General features: G+C 47.0%; 1 protein-coding gene across 4 annotated transcripts in view; it reads left to right on the forward strand.

The window, feature by feature from the left end:
• Window positions 1-20,605, forward strand: part of LOC138527139 (serine/threonine-protein kinase BRSK2-like) — a 743,148-nt gene that overhangs the window by 498,177 nt on the left and 224,366 nt on the right. For all 4 annotated transcript variants that reach the window (XM_069638239.1, XM_069638257.1, XM_069638249.1 and 1 more), the window contains one exon: window positions 17,233-17,397. In XM_069638239.1, the coding sequence (XP_069494340.1) occupies window positions 17,233-17,397 (165 nt within the window). The remainder of the gene's footprint in view (window positions 1-17,232; window positions 17,398-20,605) is intronic.

Genomic DNA, 20,605 nt, shown 5'->3' on the forward strand with positions numbered 1-20,605 from the left:
TTTACTTTTCAGAACTTTCCACAATGCCTGCCTGTTCCATTGGCGGTTGCCCTTCGAAGACCCATAAAAAATCTGAAGGTACTATAATGCATGTTTTCCCTAAGACAATAGATCAGATAAGAGAATGGGTCCGATATTGCGGATATCCACCGTCTGAGCTTGAAAGTAGAGTCCTAGAAGTCTTTGCGGACAAGAGGGGTGATCGATACCGCATCTGCAGCAGGCACTTTAGCTCAGACATGTACTCCACATCATTGCTAATAAAGAAGAACACACCGCGAGCGAAGCGAAAATTGCTCTCAACCGCTATTCCCACTCTATTCGTCCACATCCGTCCACTGGTGAGTTAAGTTTACGTATTTATCTCTCGGCCTTGCGGTAGTGTGTAGCATTAGCTAACAATAATTTCCCCATTTATGTATCCACTCAATATGAAGGCAGAAGATTCTCCATCCGTGTCGTTATTGCAGTCATCAGCCACTTCAAGCGCCTATCGGGTAATCTTACTTAGCTATTCTGCCACTGACTTGTTTTAGGCATGTAAATCAATAGTTTTAATTTATCGTGTAATTATTTTACCTAACGGTACACCCTTGTACTCGTCCTCTAGTCTTTGTTTTCAGTTATAATTATTGTTATCCAAAATAATGCAAGTACTGTCTTTCAGGGAGATGCTGAGGAGTCCAACGCATTGACGACAACCGTTGATGTCACTCAGATGCTCGAGGTACGTTTCCGGACAGTTCCATCGATGGAGATCATCAGATCTTGCATTCTTGTAGCGTGATTGTTACACACAATGTTTCTTTCGTTTTTAGCCATTGACATGTCCTTCTGTCGTCGCCCTCCTATGTGTCTTCTTTTTTCAATATTGTGTTCATTACTAATGAAAGTCCTATGTTTCAGGGAGTCGATGGAGCATTAGTCCAAGAAGAAGGGGGAGCATGCAGTTACGGGTCGGCGCAACAGCTTGCAGAAGTGTGCACCGCAGTTACATCGTCCCTTGATGTTCTTATGCATTTCGAGGTATGAATACTGACAGTTCGATCAAGCGAAATCATATGACGTGATTACATCCGCTATACTTCCTTCTTTATTAACGCAAGTACTATGTTTCAGGGAGATGACGGAGCTTCTTCTACAAGAACATCACCCCTAGTAGTTGATGCAGATCTCTGGGTGGTGACACTTCCAACGATCGAGCAAATCGAATCATATTTAGATATCCATTATTTATTTTAGACAACTGATCATTTGTGCAGGTCTATTTAGATGAGCCGTTGACGCCTGCACAAATTTTATGTTCTTTTTAACAAAATAGAAAACCATACTAATGCAATTACTGTGTTTCAGGGAGTTGCTGAAGCGTCATCTTCAATAATATCATCAATGGAAGTCTATGAGGAGCCCGAGGTATGGATCTTGACAGTTCCATCTAACTAGATCAACAATGCGTGAATAATTGTCGTTTGAATGTTCTACACAAAGCGTTCATTCGTGTTTTGCTATTGAGATGTACGTGGGTATTGGTCCCCAAGTACATTTTGTGTTTTCAATATTATTATACATACTAATGAAAGTTCTATGTTTCAGGGAGTCGATGGAGCGTCAGTGCGTGATGGATGTGCTTATCATGAAAATATAGTCGTTGCAGCGCAAGAGGAAGTGGAGACATGCACACACGAGTCGGAGCAACAGCATCCTGATGTTGAAGTTCGAGGCAAGAAAGTTTCAAAGAAAAGAAAGCAAAAGAAGGTTAGTGTCCTGGTCACTATATTATGTTGTTTTTCACTGTTAATAGTTCAATACTGTAAGTTGTGTTTAAACTGAACATCCCTTTTCCAATCTGTCCTCTAGTTGCGAGTGGGTGTACGAACTAGATCTACACAGACAGTGAAGCGAACGAGAGATGTTGCTTGTCAAACCTTTTGGCAGGGACTTGAGACTGGAGATGCATCGTGCCAATGGGAAGAATATGAAGTGATTGACAACGGAGCTATACCACCACCAGCCATTGATAGTGAATGTCCTCCTGGTAGTTCGGATGCAGTCGGAGATCAATTCACAGAATCCACACCCGCAAAAACTAAGACCGCGAGAAAGTTGAAGAAATTGTTTTATTCACCCATCGCCGGAGAAGGAACAGATGTTGCAATGGAAGAGAATGAAGTGGACGACAATGAAACACCATCAATATCACTGAACATAGCGGAAGACGATATCAGAGATTCTACCTTTCATGTGAGTGACATGTCCTCAACGTTACAGGCCGAACCAGCTGGGATGCAGAGTGACAGTATAAGGAAAGAGGCCAAATTCATTGTATTCGATAGTTGTTTGATTGATATTATTATTAGGATGAAATCTGGGCATTCGGTTGGTGGGGAAGTATGTGGGGAGCCATTGATTAATGTGACTCGTGCAATTCGAGGCACTAACCTTAAAATACATGCCACCTGTACAAAATATCATCCTTTCTCATGGTCTGCACAACCCATGCTGGGGCAACTGCCAGCAGGCAATCTACTTTGTGCAGCGGCCGCACTTTTTAGTGGTTCAAGTTTTAAAAAGTTAGAGTCTTTCTTTCAGTTTGTGGGAATCCATTTCATTGCGAAAACTCAGTTCTACAAATACCAAACCGATTATCTATTTCCAGCCATTAGCGAAGCTTGGAGAATGGAAGAAATGTCTATTGATAGTACATTCGCGGGCAAACGGTTCAAGCTAGCCGGTGATGGACAGTGCGACAGCCCAGGATTTTCAGCCAAGTACTGCACCTACCACTTTCAGGACATGGAAAGTAAGAAAATTGTGAGTTCGGTGGTCGTGCAGGTGTCACAAAGTACATCCTCAGTGGCCCTGGAGAAAGTTGGCTTTGTAGCATCATTGCAAGAACTACAATCGCGGGGAATGGTGATCGACCTGATAGCCACGGACAGACACGTTTCAATTGCCAAGACAATGAGAGAAGAGTACAAAAATATAAATCACCAATTTGACGTTTGGCATCTTGCAAAAACAATCAATAAAAAAATGTCGGCTGCAGGTAAAAAAAAAGATATGCAAGGTATTTCACAGTGGTCCAATTCAATCAGCAACCATCTTTGGTGGAGCTCAAAAACATGTGGAGGGTCGTTGGAAATTCTACTGGAAAAATGGCGGTCAGTAATGCTACACTGTAGCAACGTTCACCGCTGGACCACAAACCAACATTTCCACAATTGTGAACATGGCCATTTGTCCACAGAGGAGGCACGGAAGAAGAAGTGGTTGATTCCTTCATCACTCACTCACAAAGCCATTGAAAAGATTGTATTTGATAAAACTATAACAAGAGATTTGAGGGGACTCACGGAATTCTGCCACACAGGAGATTTGGAGGTGTTCCACAATATGTGCCTAAAGTACAGGCCAAAACGATTGCATTTTGGCATGGAGGACATGATAAATCGGACTCTTCTAGCGGTCTTGGCACATAACCATAATGTTGGCCGTCAACAAAGTAGGACGACCGGAACTTTAGGGACGCTTCGCTACAATAAGGCCTTCACTAAAAGAAGTAAACAATGGGTGATCAAACCAGTGTTTGAGGATATGCAATATAAGTTTATTGAGAGACTTATTGTTGATGTCCTAGATAGGCACATACATGGAGTTGTGAACGAACCTGTGCAGGGGACAACTGCATTGCCACCCAACATTGCCTCTGTTCCATGTCCACCTAAAGCAGAGCTCATTGAGAAATACACATCACGGTTTAAATGATTGTAATTTGATTGTCTGTTCTCTCGAGTCTCCTCATGTCGCAGGCCCATTGAATATGTGTAGCTATGTATTGTGTAAATAAAAGTGATTGCTCAGTGTACATGCAATGTGTCTCTCCACCCTTGTTCATTTGCGCATTAAATTAAACCAAACAGTAATATAAATCATTTTTCAAAAAATATAGAATGTCTCCGTATTTATGGTTCGCTGGGGCTGCAAATGCACGCAGACAAAATGCAAAGATGGAGTGTAAATTTCAAGTCCTGTGAGATGGCCTTACACTGAATGTAGCTAACTAGGAATGTGTGCTCGTTCAAAGTGAAGGTCAGCTGCTTTGATTTTTTGCTCGGGTGCCGGAATGGCCCACGACTCAGTATAAGGTTCTATTGTTATTTGACCTTGACAGGCCGGGACCATCCCGAAAGACTTCATTTTGGGGGTGTGGGGCAATAACGTAAGAAACGATAATGAATATAATTTCAGAAACGAAAGCCATTTAATGTTCGTTCATTAGAAGAAATAACGTCGGCATAGAAGGAGTGGTATTTCGGGGCTGCCCTACGCACAGACACAATGGAAAATGCAAATATAATGTAAGTAACTCTTTAGATGAGTTTATACTGCAATTTAATTACTATTCAGTAGCTTTAAAGACGGGTTAAGTTGTACTTGTTCGTTCTATGTGGCATATTGTTTTGTACCGCGCACTATCTTGAGGAGAACCATCTCCTTTTACGGAAGCACCTCAAAACCTTCCTCTTTGCTTCTGCTTTCTCTCTCCCTCTCCCCTGCTACAACTGGTCCACTGTCTGCGACCTCGGTCCTGGGCCCTTCCACTCTCCACCTGCACTGCATCCCTGTCAACCCCTGCACTGGGGGACTGTCTCAGTATCCTACAGCCCCCCCTTGACGTATAATACCCAGTTGCACTGTCCTAGCTATGAAATAATTTCCCGACCTAATATATAAAATGAATAATTTTAATAAAGATCTGATGGTGAGACTAATTTCATTTTTTATGTTTTTAAAACAGGTACATCCTTCATTATTGTATGTGTCACGAGTACCAGACACCGGCGGATGGCTTTTACAACCGCCAGTTTCTTCTCCGCGTGAACAACGTTACCACCCTGACCATTTTATGGGACGATCGCCAAGTACAAGTATGCCCTTACGCGGTACTAACGGCTAGATGCAACATACAGACCGTTGTGGTGGCCTAGTGCCTCGTTGTTGGAACAGCCATGCGATTATCAGTGCGACCGAAGAGCTTATTTTATCGTAAACCAACACCCTGTGTACTGCACACGAACATCGCTTGCCTCAAGACGAACTATTTTGGATCGAGAGCAAAGAAAAATGCAAATCGCTGAATATTCTCTAAACATTTGATGTCAAATAAATGTACTTTACCAAATTTACAATCTTGCGGTTTGATTTAAAAGTACAGTTTCATATTCCGAATTGTGGCGCGCTGTGTTGTGAGCTGATCTGTGTTGGTTTCCGGGTTCTGTGTGGAGTCGCGTAGAAGACGCCTGGGCGCGTTTGCCTACGCAGCACAGTCACGTCACGGATAGAGGCGGGGAATATGAATGTTTTGATAAAGTCTGTTTCAGGGGCGGGGGATATGATTTAGTGCCGCAAACGCAGGTGAACCAGGTCGATGGGGGGAAATGATAGGATTATCAGAAAATGGCGGCTGATTTTGAGTGCGTTAATGGACGAAAAGTCGGGTAAGGTCCATAGGAAAGTTTTCTACGATCTACCGATTTATGCTTAAAAACACATGGCCGAACCGTAGGGACAATAAAAAAAAAGTCCCGGAACTATCCTTTAATTCTTACTGTGTGGTTCTCACATCCTGATTCTTTTTCTTAACACCTATCTTTCCTACATCCACTGCCTCCCCCTCTTCCTTAATCCCACAATGGTTCAGAGCGGTGCTTTTCAAAACCATAATAAAAGTTAAACAAAAGATCTAAACTGGGGAGGTGGATTTAACATTAAGCACAGCGGCAACAGGCTAGCCCTGCCAGTAACCACCAGCCCCCCAAGTTAAAGGCCCAAATGAAACAAAGGGCCCTTAACACAGGCAGCTGTACAAAAGTTGGAGAGGGAGGTCTTCGAAACCTGATGGTTTTCTCCCACGTACTTCCCCGAGATTTTCCATTCAGGTGACCAGGGAAGGGCCATCGCTTTTGGATCCCGACCCTTGGGGTGGACAAGCGAAGGAGGATCACCTGAGTGGAGGGTCGCGGGGGATTGGGAGGGGAATGCCCAAGGGCAAGACATGGTATTCCTCCCTTCCTAATTGCCCACTCTCCCTCAGTCTTCATGGGGTATTTCCACTCTCACCCCATCTCCCCCTATCCATTTCTAACAAGTATTGGGACGAGGAAGAGGTAATCAGGATCAATGAAGATTACCCATAGAGATAACATAGGGATACAAAGGAAGACCTACCATCCAACACCTTTGAATTGTCCCACTAATAGTCTAATAAATCTCATTCTTTAATGTTTGAAAAAGATATCCTTATCTTTTGGTGTTTATGTTATGAGCTAACTGATATGTGCTAAGTTAGCTCCACTGTGACCTTTTTCCTACTGTAAGCGTCAATGACTAGGGTAGCTGTTGACTCCGATTTCTTTCCTAATTGTTGCCTTACCCTCTGGAGTCAAGCCCCCTTAGAAAAAAAGAGGGTTCCCTGCCTTATCTTATACACCACTAATAGTCAGACAAGGTCAGGCACGTTGCCTCAATTGTGCATACCTGACTCCAATTGACTCTCACCTGCAGTATAAAAAGGGTGGTTCTGCCAGAGTCAGAGAGTGAGCTGGGGATGCTGACTGGACCGGAGGAACCAAGGAGCAGAAGGCTGCAGGAAGAGGAGACCAGAAGGACCAGTGGAGTGCGGGACGCTGAGACGCTGTCCCGGTGTGTGTATGGGCTTCAGCGTGGCGAGTTAGCCGTGTCTTTAGGAAGCCGGAGTGGGACAGAAGGCCTTCTTTTGGCCTTGTTCAGACCAGTGCTTGTTTCCCTGTGATGTGTGCCGGTCCCAGGGGTGTCCTAGGGGCAGGTGGTGAGACCCTGATCTCGACCCAAGAACCCTTTGACCTGCCTGCCAGGGCTGTGCTACTATTGATGAGTTTCGTGAACCAGAAAGAAACTCCGTAGCGTGCGGAAAGGTGAACAGGCTGGTGAGTGAAAGCGTGAAAAAGCAAAACGAAGTAAGAAAAAGGGAAAGGGAAAAGGAAAAACGAAGGAAGTGAAAGCCAAGCGAAGCAAGCTAAAGCTGAAAAGTGGGAAGAAACAAAAAGGAGTAACAAAATAATGTCGCTAAAGGCGTGGAAATAAGGGAGACAAATCCAGTGCCCTGGCAGCATGGAAACAGCCAAGAGTGGGTGCGAGCGACCCGAAAGTGAGAAAGAATGTGCAAACAACCCAAAATAAATGCAGAGAGTGCAAGAGGCACGTGAATGAGAAAATGAAGGTGCAAGAGAGCACAGTGAAAAAATGAAGGTGCAAGAGAGCACAGCAAAAAGCTAAGAGAAGTGTGCAAGAGGCACAGGAAGGTGCAAAGTAAAGAGAAGTGTGCAAGAGGCATGGAAAGGTGGAAATAAGGTGCAAGTGTGCACAGTAGAAAAAGAAGGTGTGCACAAAGCACAGTAAAGTGGAAAAGGACAGAGTGAAAGAGGCACAGAAGAAGAAGAGGTGCCAGAGAATAAGGAGAGGGGTTAGAGGTCAGAGTGATGGCACCTGGTAGGAGCAAAGAACCCAGCGTTCTCGAAAGTCTCTGATACTAACCTCACGAAAGAACTGTACAGTGAAAGGTACATCCTGACAAGAGGAACTTTTTGTTTTTGTTGAACTGTGTAAATAGGGGCCTAGGCTTGGGGAAGGAAACCCTAAACGGCGCACTAAAGACATTGGGCCTCATTACGACCCTTGCGGAATGGGTTTACCGGCACCGGTAATGGTGCCGGTAAACCCATTCCGCCCTATTACGAGGTTCCCTTGCAGGACCCGGAACAGACATCTGGTAAAACCAGACGTCCTTTCTGAGTCCCGCGAGGGGACCAAGGAGCTAATAACGGGCCCGTTATTAATGGGCCCGTTATTAGCTGCATCGCCATTCCCATTGAGCCCTATGGCGGCTCAAATGGGAATAGGGAATGGTATTGTGAATGAGGAATTACCGGGTCCTCCAAGGTTGGAATGACCCGGTAATTCCTCATTCACAGACCACGGACCCAGACACGACCCGACAAGTATTCAACATTACCGGCATGGCGTAATTAATGTTTACGCCCTGGTGCGATGCCGTAAAGTCCGGCACATTCTGACCCATCGCGCACAAGCATTACGCCATGCCGGTAATGTAAACTACGCCATACCGTAAAAGACCCCAAAACGGCCCCTACCGGCATCGTACGCCACGCAAGGTGCACTACCGCCATCAATCACAGCGGCGACCGTAATTAGCGGTCACCGTAATTAGCGGTCACCGTAAATAAGCGGAACCGGAATTAGCGTCATCGCACAGGAACGGGAAAGAGCATGGCGGCCATCTTTAAAAACACAATCCATTGCCATCCTCCCCAACCACTCTACATCCGACCCTGAGACCTGTCAAAACCCATTACCCACCCATTTTCCCACTACAAAATGCCAAAAGTTGTCAAAAAAGCCTGCGATCGGCAGCGGCAGGACCGCTTCACTCGGGAGGAACTCACTATGCTGGCGGAGACCCTCCAGGAGAATGCAGCGGTGGTCTTCTCCACACAAATGACCAGGCCGGCAATTGGCAAGAAGAAGGCCATATGGGCCCTGGTGGCACAGCGGGTCAGTGCGGTGGGAACCGTACCCCGCAACGCACAGCAGTGTCGAAAGCGGTGGGACGACCTGAGGCTCTGCGTCAGGAGCATCCTCTCCGCAAACCGCAACCTGGGCCTGGCAACCGGGGGAGGATCTCTCTCCCTCCTTTGCTCCACCACAGGCTCAAATTCCAACCCCGAGGATGAGGACACCCCTGCCACAACACCAGCCAAGAGGGCCAAGACCACTGTGCCAACACCCTCCACCTCAGCTGTAGTGACCAAGACACCGCAGCAGCCGAAATCCGATGCCAGTACACAGGACGGGCCACTGATAGGCACCCCAGCAGGCAGCATGGCAGCAGCAGCAGCACCACACATCCCCACAATGTTCGCCACAGAAGACACAGGTTCTGCAGGAAGCAGTACCATAGGCGAAACTGCTGCCATTGCAGCATGCTCTGAAAGTGACACAGAGGAGCCCGATGTCGGACCCCCCACTGACCACCATCATTCCCCCTGTCTGTACCAGAGCAGCCCCCATGAGGATCCCACACAGGGGCATTCAGAAGATGAGGACTGGCCATCCACCCCATGCCCTGTCGAAAATCAGCAGGAGGGGAGCAGCCCCTTCGTAACACCATCTGCAATAGGCATGGGCCAGCAGAGCCAACATTCCCTGGAGGAGATAATCACGCGCCAGCAACAACTCTCCTCGCTTATGAATGAGCATGCTGCAGAATGTGGGGGGGCAAGGGCAGCTATGGAACAATGTACAGAGACCCTGAGGGCTGAAATGGAGCGGAGCACTGAGACCCTGAGGGCTGAAATGGAGCGCAGCACTGAGACCCTGAGGGCTGAAATGGAGCAGAGCACAGAGACCCTGAGGGCTGAAATGCAGTCCTCCTCAAAGGACATGTGTGCGGAACTTGCCGCTGTGCGGCGCGTGCTCTCAGAGCTAGCCAACTCCATTCGGGACATGTGTGCACATGAGCAGGCAGGGACCTCCTCCGCCGCCAGTTCCACCCAAAGCAGCCCCATCCGACGATCGGGGAGGAACCTGCGCAGCACAGGCAGGGGTGCCACGGGGGCCAGGATAGGGGGCTTGCAATAGCGGCTGCCCATCGTTATCATGCAACATTAGCCACTTAGTCACAGGGTGTGTTTTGGGGAGTCCAGGGGGGACGGGGGAGAGGGGAGTGGGTGTGTTGGGGTGTTCAGGGGGGAGGTGGGTGTGTTGGGGTGTTCAGGGGGGAGGTGGGAGGGGGGAGTGGGTGTGTCACAACAATTCACATTTAAAATACACATTTTCCTTTTGCACAAATCAAATGTGTGGACATAGTTCATTGCGTAAGTGTGCTTTATTGGTGTACAGTCCACAGTGTGCATGTCCCCGACACACACAGTGCCCCAAGTGCCGTCTCCATGTCATACACACCAGCTGTGTGTGCTAGAAGCATTGGTTGATGATATCTTGACGCATTTCACACCCCTCCTGTGCATCACCTCCTCCATGAGGTGCGGCCCCATCTGCACCCTCCTCACCCTCATCGTCAGGTGGTTGCAGTTCTGCGTCAGGGGGCAGGGGCACATTTCGTCTGACGCACATATTGTGTAGCATGACACATGCCATGATGATCTTTGCCATCTTCTCATGGCGGTACAGGAGTGCCCCACCAGACCTGCTGAGGCAGCGAAACCGTGCCTTCAATAGGCCAAATGCCTGCTCAATGACCACACAGGTACGTGTATGTGCACGGTTGAAGTCCTCCTCGTGCTGGTTCTGTGGGTTCCGGACTGGTATAAGGAGCCACCTCTTCAGGGGATAGCCTGCATCACCTGTATGTGGGCGAGAATGTATGTGTCAGTCATGACGTCTAATTCGAAACATGATGTGCCACCATGGCTTGCATCCAACTGTTACTTTGGACCACTTCTAAATGCACTAATTGATTCACACTATGCGACCGGTATATGCTCATGGCTCTCATGGCCTGTTTTGCATGCCATCAACCAATGTATGCAGGGGGGTCAAGTGCCTTGTGAGTGCCCATCCACTGTGTTCGTTCATGCCGTTTGTTTTGGTGGCCTGGCACGTGTCCTGTGATGTCAATGCTCACATCATTGCAACATTGCTGTTGGCCTCATCATGACCCCAGTGAGCAATACTGATGTTTATAGGGACATTTTGGGGGCCCTGCTGTCTGTGTGATGGTGTGTTGATGTTTCTGTCCGTCATGTGCCTCCTTCGTGCGCAGTAATGGGGGACAGGCCTTTCGGTTGATGGTGTTTGGTGACGTGCATGTAGGTGCATTTCGTTGTAGTCAATGTGGTCTGAATTGGTACAATGCACTTGCAGATGGTTGTGTCATGGTTGGGACACAACCTCATTCACATGGTAGGGCTGCATACATCAGGCATTGGGTTTACTGGTGTTGGGTGACGTTTGTTTTGCTTTAGGGTATGATCTGGCTCCGTTGTCTCTGCTACTCATAGCCAGGTGGAGTGTGCATCATTCCCCCCCCCCCTTTCAGCCAGGTGGAGTATGCACCATTCCCCCAACCCTTTCAGCCAGGTGGAGTATGCATCATTCCCCCCCCCTTTCAGCCAGGTGGAGTATGCATCATCCCCCCCTTTCAGCCAGGTGGAGTATGCATCATTACCCCCCCCCCTTTCAGCCAGGTGGAGTATGCATCATTACCCTCCCCCCCCTTTCAGCCAGGTGGAGTATGCATCATTACCCCCCCCTTTCAGCCAGGTGGAGTATGCATCATTACCCCCACCCCTTTCAGCCAGGTGGAGAATGCATCATTACCCCCCCCCCTTTCAGCCAGGTGGAGTATGCATTGGTACATCGTTCACCTACCCACTTCACATTTCCATGATCATGACATTAGACTCACCGAGTAGCCAGGATCTTGGGCCTGCATGTCGCTCCATGTAGCGTGGTATTGTGGAGTTCCTCAGGACCATTGAATCATGGGTTGCTCCGGGGAATCGGGCCCAACAATGTGTGATGATCCTGTTGGAGTCACAGACCATTTGCACGTTGATTGAGTGAAATAGTTTACGGTTGCGGTACGGTACCTCCATGGCATGTGGAACCACCAATTCCACATGGGTGCAGTCGATGGCACCAATGCAACCAGGTATGCCGGCTAGTGCATGGAAACCCACTTTGGTGTTTGCAATCTCCTGGGCAGTCCGTAGTAATGAGATGTGGTCATCTGCGTGCTTGAGGAGGGCATCGAGGACTTGGATCAGTGTACGTGAAAATAATGGTTGTGAAATGCCATGCAAGTGCCCCACTGTGTGCTAGTAGGTGCCTGTGGCCAGGAAGTGGAGTACAGACACTACCTTCAGTAGGGGTGGGATGGCGGTTGGTGTTTCTATCATGCTGACGATGTCGTTGTGTGTCATGTCTACGATGGCGGTGATGGTGTCCCGGTCCAAACGGTACAGGGTGTGGATCTGCTCAGCAGTGAGGTTGAATGGACTGGCTCTGATGCGTGGAATTGGGGGCTGCCTGCGTGGTGGCACTGGCTGTTCTGGTGGGGCTTGCTGGCCCTGCCTTGCTCTCCTTCTCCTCCTGAGTCTCCTCTGTGCTGCCTGTTGTTGTTGTTGTTGTTGTTGTTGTTGTTGTTGTAGCACTTGCATTGCTATCAGGTCCTCCAGCCCCAACATTGCTAGTCCTATTGGTATCATTGTGGAGTGTGACTGGGTGTGGGAAGAGGTGGGGTGTGCTCTTTTTGTACTTCCTGAGTCTGTATTGCCTCCACCTGTGCTGATTCTGTGCACCTGTGGCAGCTGGGTTCACTTTACATGGCCATTTACGGTTGGTTCGCGATGGCGTAATTAGCACCATGGCGGTAAGGAACTTAACGGGCTTTGTGATGGCGTTAGGTGCATGTCCGCTTGGGTCGTGATCTGCTTGGCTTTGCGCCATGCCGGTATTTATGGCGTGGCAGGTCGCGTGCGCGCGACCTTGGTGCAGTTAGCGGGAGCGTTAACTACGATGCCGCTAATGGCATCGTAGTTAACGGTCACGGGTCATGATCGGACCTAGCGGAAAACGATGCCGGTAATCATTTACCGGCATTGTTTTTCGCTTACCGCCAGGGTCGTAATGAGGCCCACGATTTTGGAGGTAGCCATGGTGCTAATACCACCATAGCTACCTCCAAACTCGTAATGAGGCCCATTGTTTTACTTTGTGAAGAGAGGCCTAGACTTGGGGAAGGGAATCCTGAGAGGCCTAACAAGAACCGAACTGTACATTGAAAATCCCATCCTGACAAGAGGAACTTTCTTTTTTGTTTGTATGTTGAATTTTGCAAGGAGGGACCTACACTTGGGGAGGAGAACACTAAGAGGCCCGCTAAAGATATTGTTGATAAAGACATTATTGAACTTTGTGAAGGGAGGCCTTGACTTGGGGAAGGAAAATCTGAGAGGCCTAACAGGAACTGTGTCTTTATGTTTGAAACTGAAAGTCGCAAAGCCTGGGGATGACAACCCCAAGAGACCCAGAGTCATTGTGAACTCTATTGACTTGCTGCAAGAGCCCTACGTGGAAGGTTCCAAGGGCAACCCTGTTGAATTGAACTACTTTGAACTGGCAGAACTACACCAATGGGTAAGACTACCTGAAACCTGCTATGATTTACATTTCCTTTTGAATCACCAATTTTGCTTTAAGAAGTCCCCTATCACATTTGATTTATGTGTGAGGGCAAGCATAGGTTTGGACACAGACCAACTTTGGTTTTGGACCTACGGACCTTGACCGCCCTTAGAAGCATCAGTTGAGGGAAAAATCCTCTTAGAGTTAGAGCCAGGTAGGCATTAGACCAACCTCACAAAGTTTGATAATAAAGGTTTTCAAATTGTTGCTTTTGTGTCTCTCTTGATACCATGCCTGTCTCACAGCGGCCTTTTAATTTCTACTCTTCCTTTAGACAAAGAGGGCAAAGGAGATTTCTACGTGACTCTAGATGTTGCGGAGGAAGTACAGCTTAGGCAGTCATCTCCTTATTACCCTCTGCCACAGCCACAGCCCCAAAACCACTCTGAGTGCTTCACTCCCAGGACTCTGTTGGAAGGCAGGTTGACTCAGCATCTAGAAGAATGGCAGTATGTTACATTAGATGCTTGAGCGCTGCAGACACTAGCTCAAGGGTACTGCCTCCCATTTCTAAAAAGACCCCCAGATTGTCCCCCAAGCGAGCAATGTCTTCGGGAACTAGACCTGCTCCTTCTGCAGAAGATTCTCTCCCTGCTGGAGAAAGGTGCCATGGAAAGGGTACCTGTAACAGAGCAATACCAGGATTGGTACTCAACTTATTTTCTGGTTCCCAAGAAAGACAGAGGACTGTGACCCATCTTGGACCTGAGACGCTTACACAGGCTCCTCAGGATGGACAGCTTCAATATGGTCACTCTTTCACAGATCCTCCAGGCCCTTAAGTTCCAGGACTGGATGGTGTCACTCGATCTTCAGGATGCTTACTTTCAAGTTATGTTATGTTAAAAGTGTTTATACATACACTGCGTGGTTTTGCCAAAACATCCCAAGCAGAGGAAGTACCTGAGGTTCACCATTGGCAGTTCTCACTTTCAGTTTCTAGTACTGCCTTTTTCAGGCTGACCTCCGCCCGAGAATCTTCACCAAGTTGATGGCGGTGGCACTTACTTTGCTAAGCTAGTCTGTTTTGGGGGTGCTAATCAGACCCTATGGCTTTCCGTGCAGGAGAACTATTTTCTCCATTGTAAAATGAACTGGCTATTTTGCCCACACACATTACCTTCAATGAAGTGCGGTAGGTACGCTTTGGGGCGATCATCAGATTTTGGGCAGTATCCTGGCGGTCAATGCGCCGGGATACCGCCCAAGGCTAATAGCGTTACCCCAACTTGGTCCGGCGCTATTTGCGTCGGATCCCGAGTTACGGGGGCATTGTGGGCGCTAATAGCGCTGCAGTCATAGTGCTGCAAATGGGCAGAAAGTGGCAGGCTTTACCTCCAGCACAAAGCTGGAGGTCAATCTGCAACTTTCCACCCAAATTTGGGATTGGGCGGAGCAGTAATGCAGCAGTAATAGCGTTAATACTGCATTCTTACCGCTCAGCCCAACCCGTGATGAGGACCCCTTGTGTCACTGCAACTTGGTTTTTAGTATAATGGGTTCTGCCACAAATAACCACTCCAGAGGCTTCTGGTCACATTTCACTGGTGTTTATTTGGAATAGTACAGCTAAACGGCTGATCAATGGTGTCAAGTGTTTCCGGGCAAACCGGGGTCTTGGGGAATTTGTCGCTAGGGTTGTCCTTCTCTAACTCAACTTTCCCTCCTCCCTAGCCCAGGCGTCCGTAACAGGTGTTAATCCTATGGCCAGGTGACCAAGGCGATTTTAGGATACTCCACTGTCTGCCCAGGTCCGCCAAACATTTCACTGGTTTAGTTCTGCTCTTTGCCTGCCAATTGCATCTCTCAAAGGTGGATGGAAGGCCCTTCACCAGACAAATAGTTGGCTCAGGGACATTTACCTTTGTTACAGTTTTTGGGAAACCTACTGTGCTCAGGTATCAGTCGCCGACCTGTAGAGATTTGGGGTCTGTATAGAGCGTACATATTAGGACTCGGAGATGAGAATTCTGATGCAGACCCACCATTTGGACGGTGCAATCTTGTGGAATCAGCACTGTAATTTGGATTGTTATCCCGAATCACTATTTCTATTTGTGCTGTTTTCCATTTTCCTGTACACAATTAGGGAGGGTGGAGGTTGTCTCTACCTCTGCAAGCCTTAGGATTTGCTTTTCTAATTCAAAGTATGGCCCTCCTGTTAGGGTTGTTTTTCTTTTGCTCTGGTTGCTTAATTGCCATTTTATTTATTATGTATTTATTGTTTTCTTGTTAGGCGCTTATACAATAAGAAAATACTGTTTAAAAGCACCCACAGGGCAGGAAGGGAAGCAATGGTAGGAAATACATAACAACACATTATTTAAGAGCAGAGGGGGAAGAGGGAGAGCAATGAACCTTCTAAGCCTTGTGAGTATTCAGAACATGTAGGTGCAGAAGGAGAGAGAGACACTGTGACAGGACAGGGAGGTCATGGGGGATAAAATGGAGCGTTAGCACATATCTGCCTTCATTTTTCAATGCTTGGAGGATTAGATAAGGAAGATGAACCAAGCTGTGGGATATTAGTTAATAGACCTCTTATTAATGCTCTAGAATATTCTTCAGATGTTCCATAGACTGAGTGGGCACTGAGCACAATCCCTCCAATAAGTATGATATGATATGATATTTTATTTCTATTGCGCTCGTACACAAGTGTTTCAGAGCGCGACAAGGCAAGGGAGGGGAACAGGGGAGAACAAAACAGCGATCTTACTAGGCCCCGTGATATTGAGAAGGCGCAAGTGCATGGGAGAGCTGGGGGAAGTGCATGGAAAGGGGGAGAAGTCGAAAGTGCGAAACAGATAAATAACAATAAATAAATAATAAAGGCAACAAACTGTTTTAGTGCAGCCAGCAATTTGCAAGTGCTAGGTTTAAGGCAGCAGACAGGGTAGGTCTGATAAGTCTAGGAAGAAAAAGGGGTGGGGCTGTATGGGTACAGAGACAGACCCCAGTTCAAGGGGTGGCCCGGAGGCAGTACGGGAGGGTGGCAGGGTGAGCAGGTACCTGGGCCCGGAGGACAGAGGGTGGCCAGGTGCACGGTGCCAAGAGAGAACAGATCAGCAGGGGACAAGGGTGGCGAAGGCAGAAGAAAAGGGGAAGGTCTTTAGGTGCTTCCAAAACCAGAGATGGTTCTCCTCAAGTTTTAGAGTGGCAGGGAGGCTGTTCCAGAGGGAGGCCCCAGCCGAAGACAGAGATCTACCCCCAGCTCGTTTCTTTTTTAAAACGACTGGCCCTGAGGGAGTTGGAGGTAGAGGAGCGAAGAGCTCGAGAGGGGAGGTATTTGCGGAGGGATAGCTGAAGGTATTTTGGACCCAGGCCCCGGAAAGTCTTGTGGACAATGCAGAGGGTTTTGAATTGAATCCTTGCATCCACTGGTAGCCAATGGAGAGATTTCAGAGCTGGAGAGATATAATCCCAGGGCTTGAGGCCAAGGACAAGTCTTGCAGTCCTGTTCTGGATTAATTGCAGAGGGTGGAGAGTAGAGGCAGGTAGATTTAGAAAGAGGCTGTTACAATAGTCCAACCTAGAGAGAACCAGAGCTTGGGAAACCATGATCTTCTGGGGGAAGGAGAGGAAAGGCAGAGTACCTCGGAGGAGGTGCAGTCGGAAATGTGACTTTTTAGAGACTTCAGAGATGTGGGCGGAGAAGGAAAGGGTGGAGTCCAAGATGACCCCGCCTCGCAGGTGGGGGTAGGAGGAGGGCCAAGGGAGGCCGGCCAGAGAGTGAGGGGAAAAGGATAGCATTATAGGACATGTAAGGTTATGTTAGACTTATCCAGAGTTGCATGATATCTGCTGTGATCTTACATTTAGCATTTTCATGAGGTTGCCACTCAATCATGGGTAATGTTTTATTCTACACTCTTTCTTTACTGTTGTTGGGGGCAAGCAGAGCTCCCTTATGCTCTTAACCATGCTATCAGGAATGTCAATGTGGCTGTTTGTTTTGATTTTCAGGGGAGGAAAGAATGAGCCGGAGCCTGAACAGCCCACCCCCAGGAAAGTGTCCATCCGCAGGATCCACTCGGTCAGTGAGTTTGACCCTGACGTGTTGGACAGTATGCACTCCCTGGGCTGCTTCAGGGATAAGGGCAGGCTGAAGCTGGAGCTACAGAATGAGGAGTGAGTACAGACTGCTGCACGGCCCTGGGGTACACTGATGTGTGACTGTTTGGAGGCAATATCATGGAGGAGGAGGGGACTGGAGAGTTAGAGTTGTATGTCAACATGGATTATGGCCTCCCATTCATTCATGTTTGCCAGAGATCCTGGTTCTTTAAATGTAGGGCTTCTTTTAAAATGGAAATTAATAGTTTCCATTAAATGAACTGAGAAAAATTATTATTTGTGTCAGAGGAGCTCATAGTTGTGTCAAAAAGAGAAACATGAAATAAAATGCAGGTCTCTGAGTCACACGAGATATCTATAGCCTGCTCCTTTAGATCGTATGTAATCGACCAAACACCACCTCTCCAATTAAACACATCATGTTTACTCTGTACTGGACCTAACCCATCGCCACAATTAGTACACAGCAACTAAACCAGTTTTTATGAGATCACAGACCCACTAGCCCACACCTCCACTAGAAGACACTGTCCAACATATTCACATTTCATGTGTAGAAGCATCAGCGTGTCCTGTCTTTTTAACCAGTGGCAATTTACGCCGTTACTTGTAGTTGTAAAGGATCCTTTACAAGTACAGACCAACATTTCCCATAATCCTGCGGGAGTTTAGCTATTGGTTATGTGATAGAAATGATGTGCAAGCTAAGTCACTTGATAGGGCGCTCACTAACCTTGGTTTCTCTCAATTTATCAAGGTACCTACTCATGTGAAAGGGAATACTCTTGATTGGTTAGTTGAACATAACATCATGCCCACCAATCATATAGTAAACCTGTGTCCTTGGTCCGATCCGTCTTTTATCCATTTTGAAATCATTTCTGAAATTAAAACAATAAAGAAGAAACTAACTACTACTACAATTCGCTGTGGAAATCTCACTATATTGACACCAGAAGTCTTGGATCCATGACTTAGTGCAATGCAGCAGAATTTGAATGATGAATGTTCAGTAGACTAAATTACGGACATCTATCAAGACACGCTGCAGAAAACAGTGAACACTCTAGCCCTTGGCGTAATAAGAATGTTTTACTAAGAGAGACCAATTCCTGGTTCTCCTCTGACTTGCAAGAACTTAAAAGTACAACAATCAAAGCTCTGTATAAATGGCAAATCCCACTAACTGATTCAGACAAAGAAATATACAAAACAATTGTAAAATGCTATAAAAAGGCTGTCATCATCGCTAAGAAAGTCTATTTAGATGAGCGTATAGCCAAGGCACAATCCAAGCCCAAGGAACTTTTTAAAGTTCTTAAGGAGCTGGAAACGACTAAAAATTACAATGCAGATATTATTATCAGAGATGCCAACTGGTGTAACGTAGTTCAAGAGGCCATGGACTCCAAAATTAATAAAATCAAAGATGGGATCATGTTAGCCAATAAAACTATTACTCAAACGGACTCCAACACTATCAGGCCGATACATAAGAAATGGAAATCAGAAGAGCTTTTTACTTTAAAAACCCATATGTGGAGCTGAACTCACAGTGATTCTAGAGAAACTTAAACCTTCAAATTCCAAGGAGACATATGTCCTGCTCTTGCTATTAAAGCATGTTCCCCTGCTCTGATTACTACTTTATGTAGGTTCGTGAATGCTTCATTCAGAGACTGTTGTGTGCCGGTATGTATTAAAAACTCATGGGTTACACCTCTTTTGAAAAAACCAGGCATCTCACCATGTGATCCCCTGAACTATCGTCCTATTTCCAATTCCCCTTTTCTTTAAAAAATTCTGGACAGAGTGGTGTATATGCAAGTGCTCGCCCATCTGAGATCCCATAGCATATTGAACCAGAGGCAATCTGGTTTTAGAGAAAGACACGGGACAGAGACAGCATTGCTAGACTTAAAGTCCAGACTTCTCTGAAATATGGACCATGGAGACACTAGTATGCTGATGCCTCTGGACCTGTCTGCCGCCTTCGACCTGGTGGACCACACAGCTTTGGTCACCAGGTTGGAGGAGGTAGCGGGTTTCACCACGTCAGCAGCCCAGTCGATCAATTTGTTCCTTTGGGGATGGCAGTGGAGGGTGAGTAGTGACCTGGCCGATGCTAATCTTATAGATTTGGCTCAAGGAGTACCTCAGGGAGCTTGTCTTTCCCCCATATTTTATAACATCTTTACAGTACCATTTTTGGACTTCCTGGACAATAATGGCATTGCGTTTACTAATTACGCCGATGACACTCAATGTGTCATCCCTCTCACTGGTGTCCTTGCGGAAGACAAAGCCAACATTAATTGGATCTACGGTTTGATCCAAAATTGGATGTGTATCAATGGCCTCTCGCTCAATACAAGTAAGACCGAGTTGATGCTTGTGGGAACCAAAGCCAAAACACGTAAATTGGAAGAACGGTACGGCCAATTACAGATTGACGGCTGTACTATTGAGACTAAATGGAAGGTAAAAATACTGGGGGTCTACCTGGACTGCAACCTGAACATGAAAGCTCAGGTTTGCAGTTTGATTGCCTCAGCAGCATACTATATTAAACTTCTGTCCCACGCTCGGCCTTTCTCTCCAGGGCAAGTCAGGAAACTCAAGCGCTTGCCTTAATGGGATCGAGAATCGACTACTGCAGTAGTCTTTTAATCGGTCTACCTAATTGCAGAATAATGCAGTTAGAGTCATTGCAGATCGAGAAAAAAAAGGACCGCATTTCAGATGCAAGAAGGCACCTACATTGGCTTCCAATCAAGGAGAGAATCTGCTTCCGGCTGATGGCGATCACGCCTAACTGTCTGAAAAATGTTGGGCCAACATACCTCGGTGATGAATTGGTACTAAAAACCGGTAAATATAACTTAAGATCTAACAACAGCTCCCAACTAAAGATCCCTGCAGGCAGGCTGACGCAGGTGAAAAATGGAGCCTGCTACGCTGCAGCATCAACTTTATGGAATGGATTACCCATTAATCTTAGAGAAGAAACCTCCATCACGGTGTTCAGAAAGGGACTGAAGACCCTTCTGTTTAACTAATATTATCTCTCATATTTCCGACTGCATCTGTGATGTATTGCTTTCTTGGCGTTAGATTGTTAGATTTTCCAAGTTGTATCTGTTTAGCGCCCTTAAGCTTCCGGGTCAGTGGCTGCGCTATATAAGTCAGTCATTAAAGTAAAGTAAATAGTGCACACTGCTCACAGCGAGTTTGTCATAACTGTCTTAAGTTCTTTAATGGT

Source organism: Ambystoma mexicanum, chromosome 1q, assembly GCF_040938575.1.
Source record: "Ambystoma mexicanum isolate Mex_15411 chromosome 1q, UKY_AmexF1_1, whole genome shotgun sequence".
Classification (NCBI taxonomy): Eukaryota; Metazoa; Chordata; class Amphibia; order Caudata; family Ambystomatidae; genus Ambystoma; species Ambystoma mexicanum.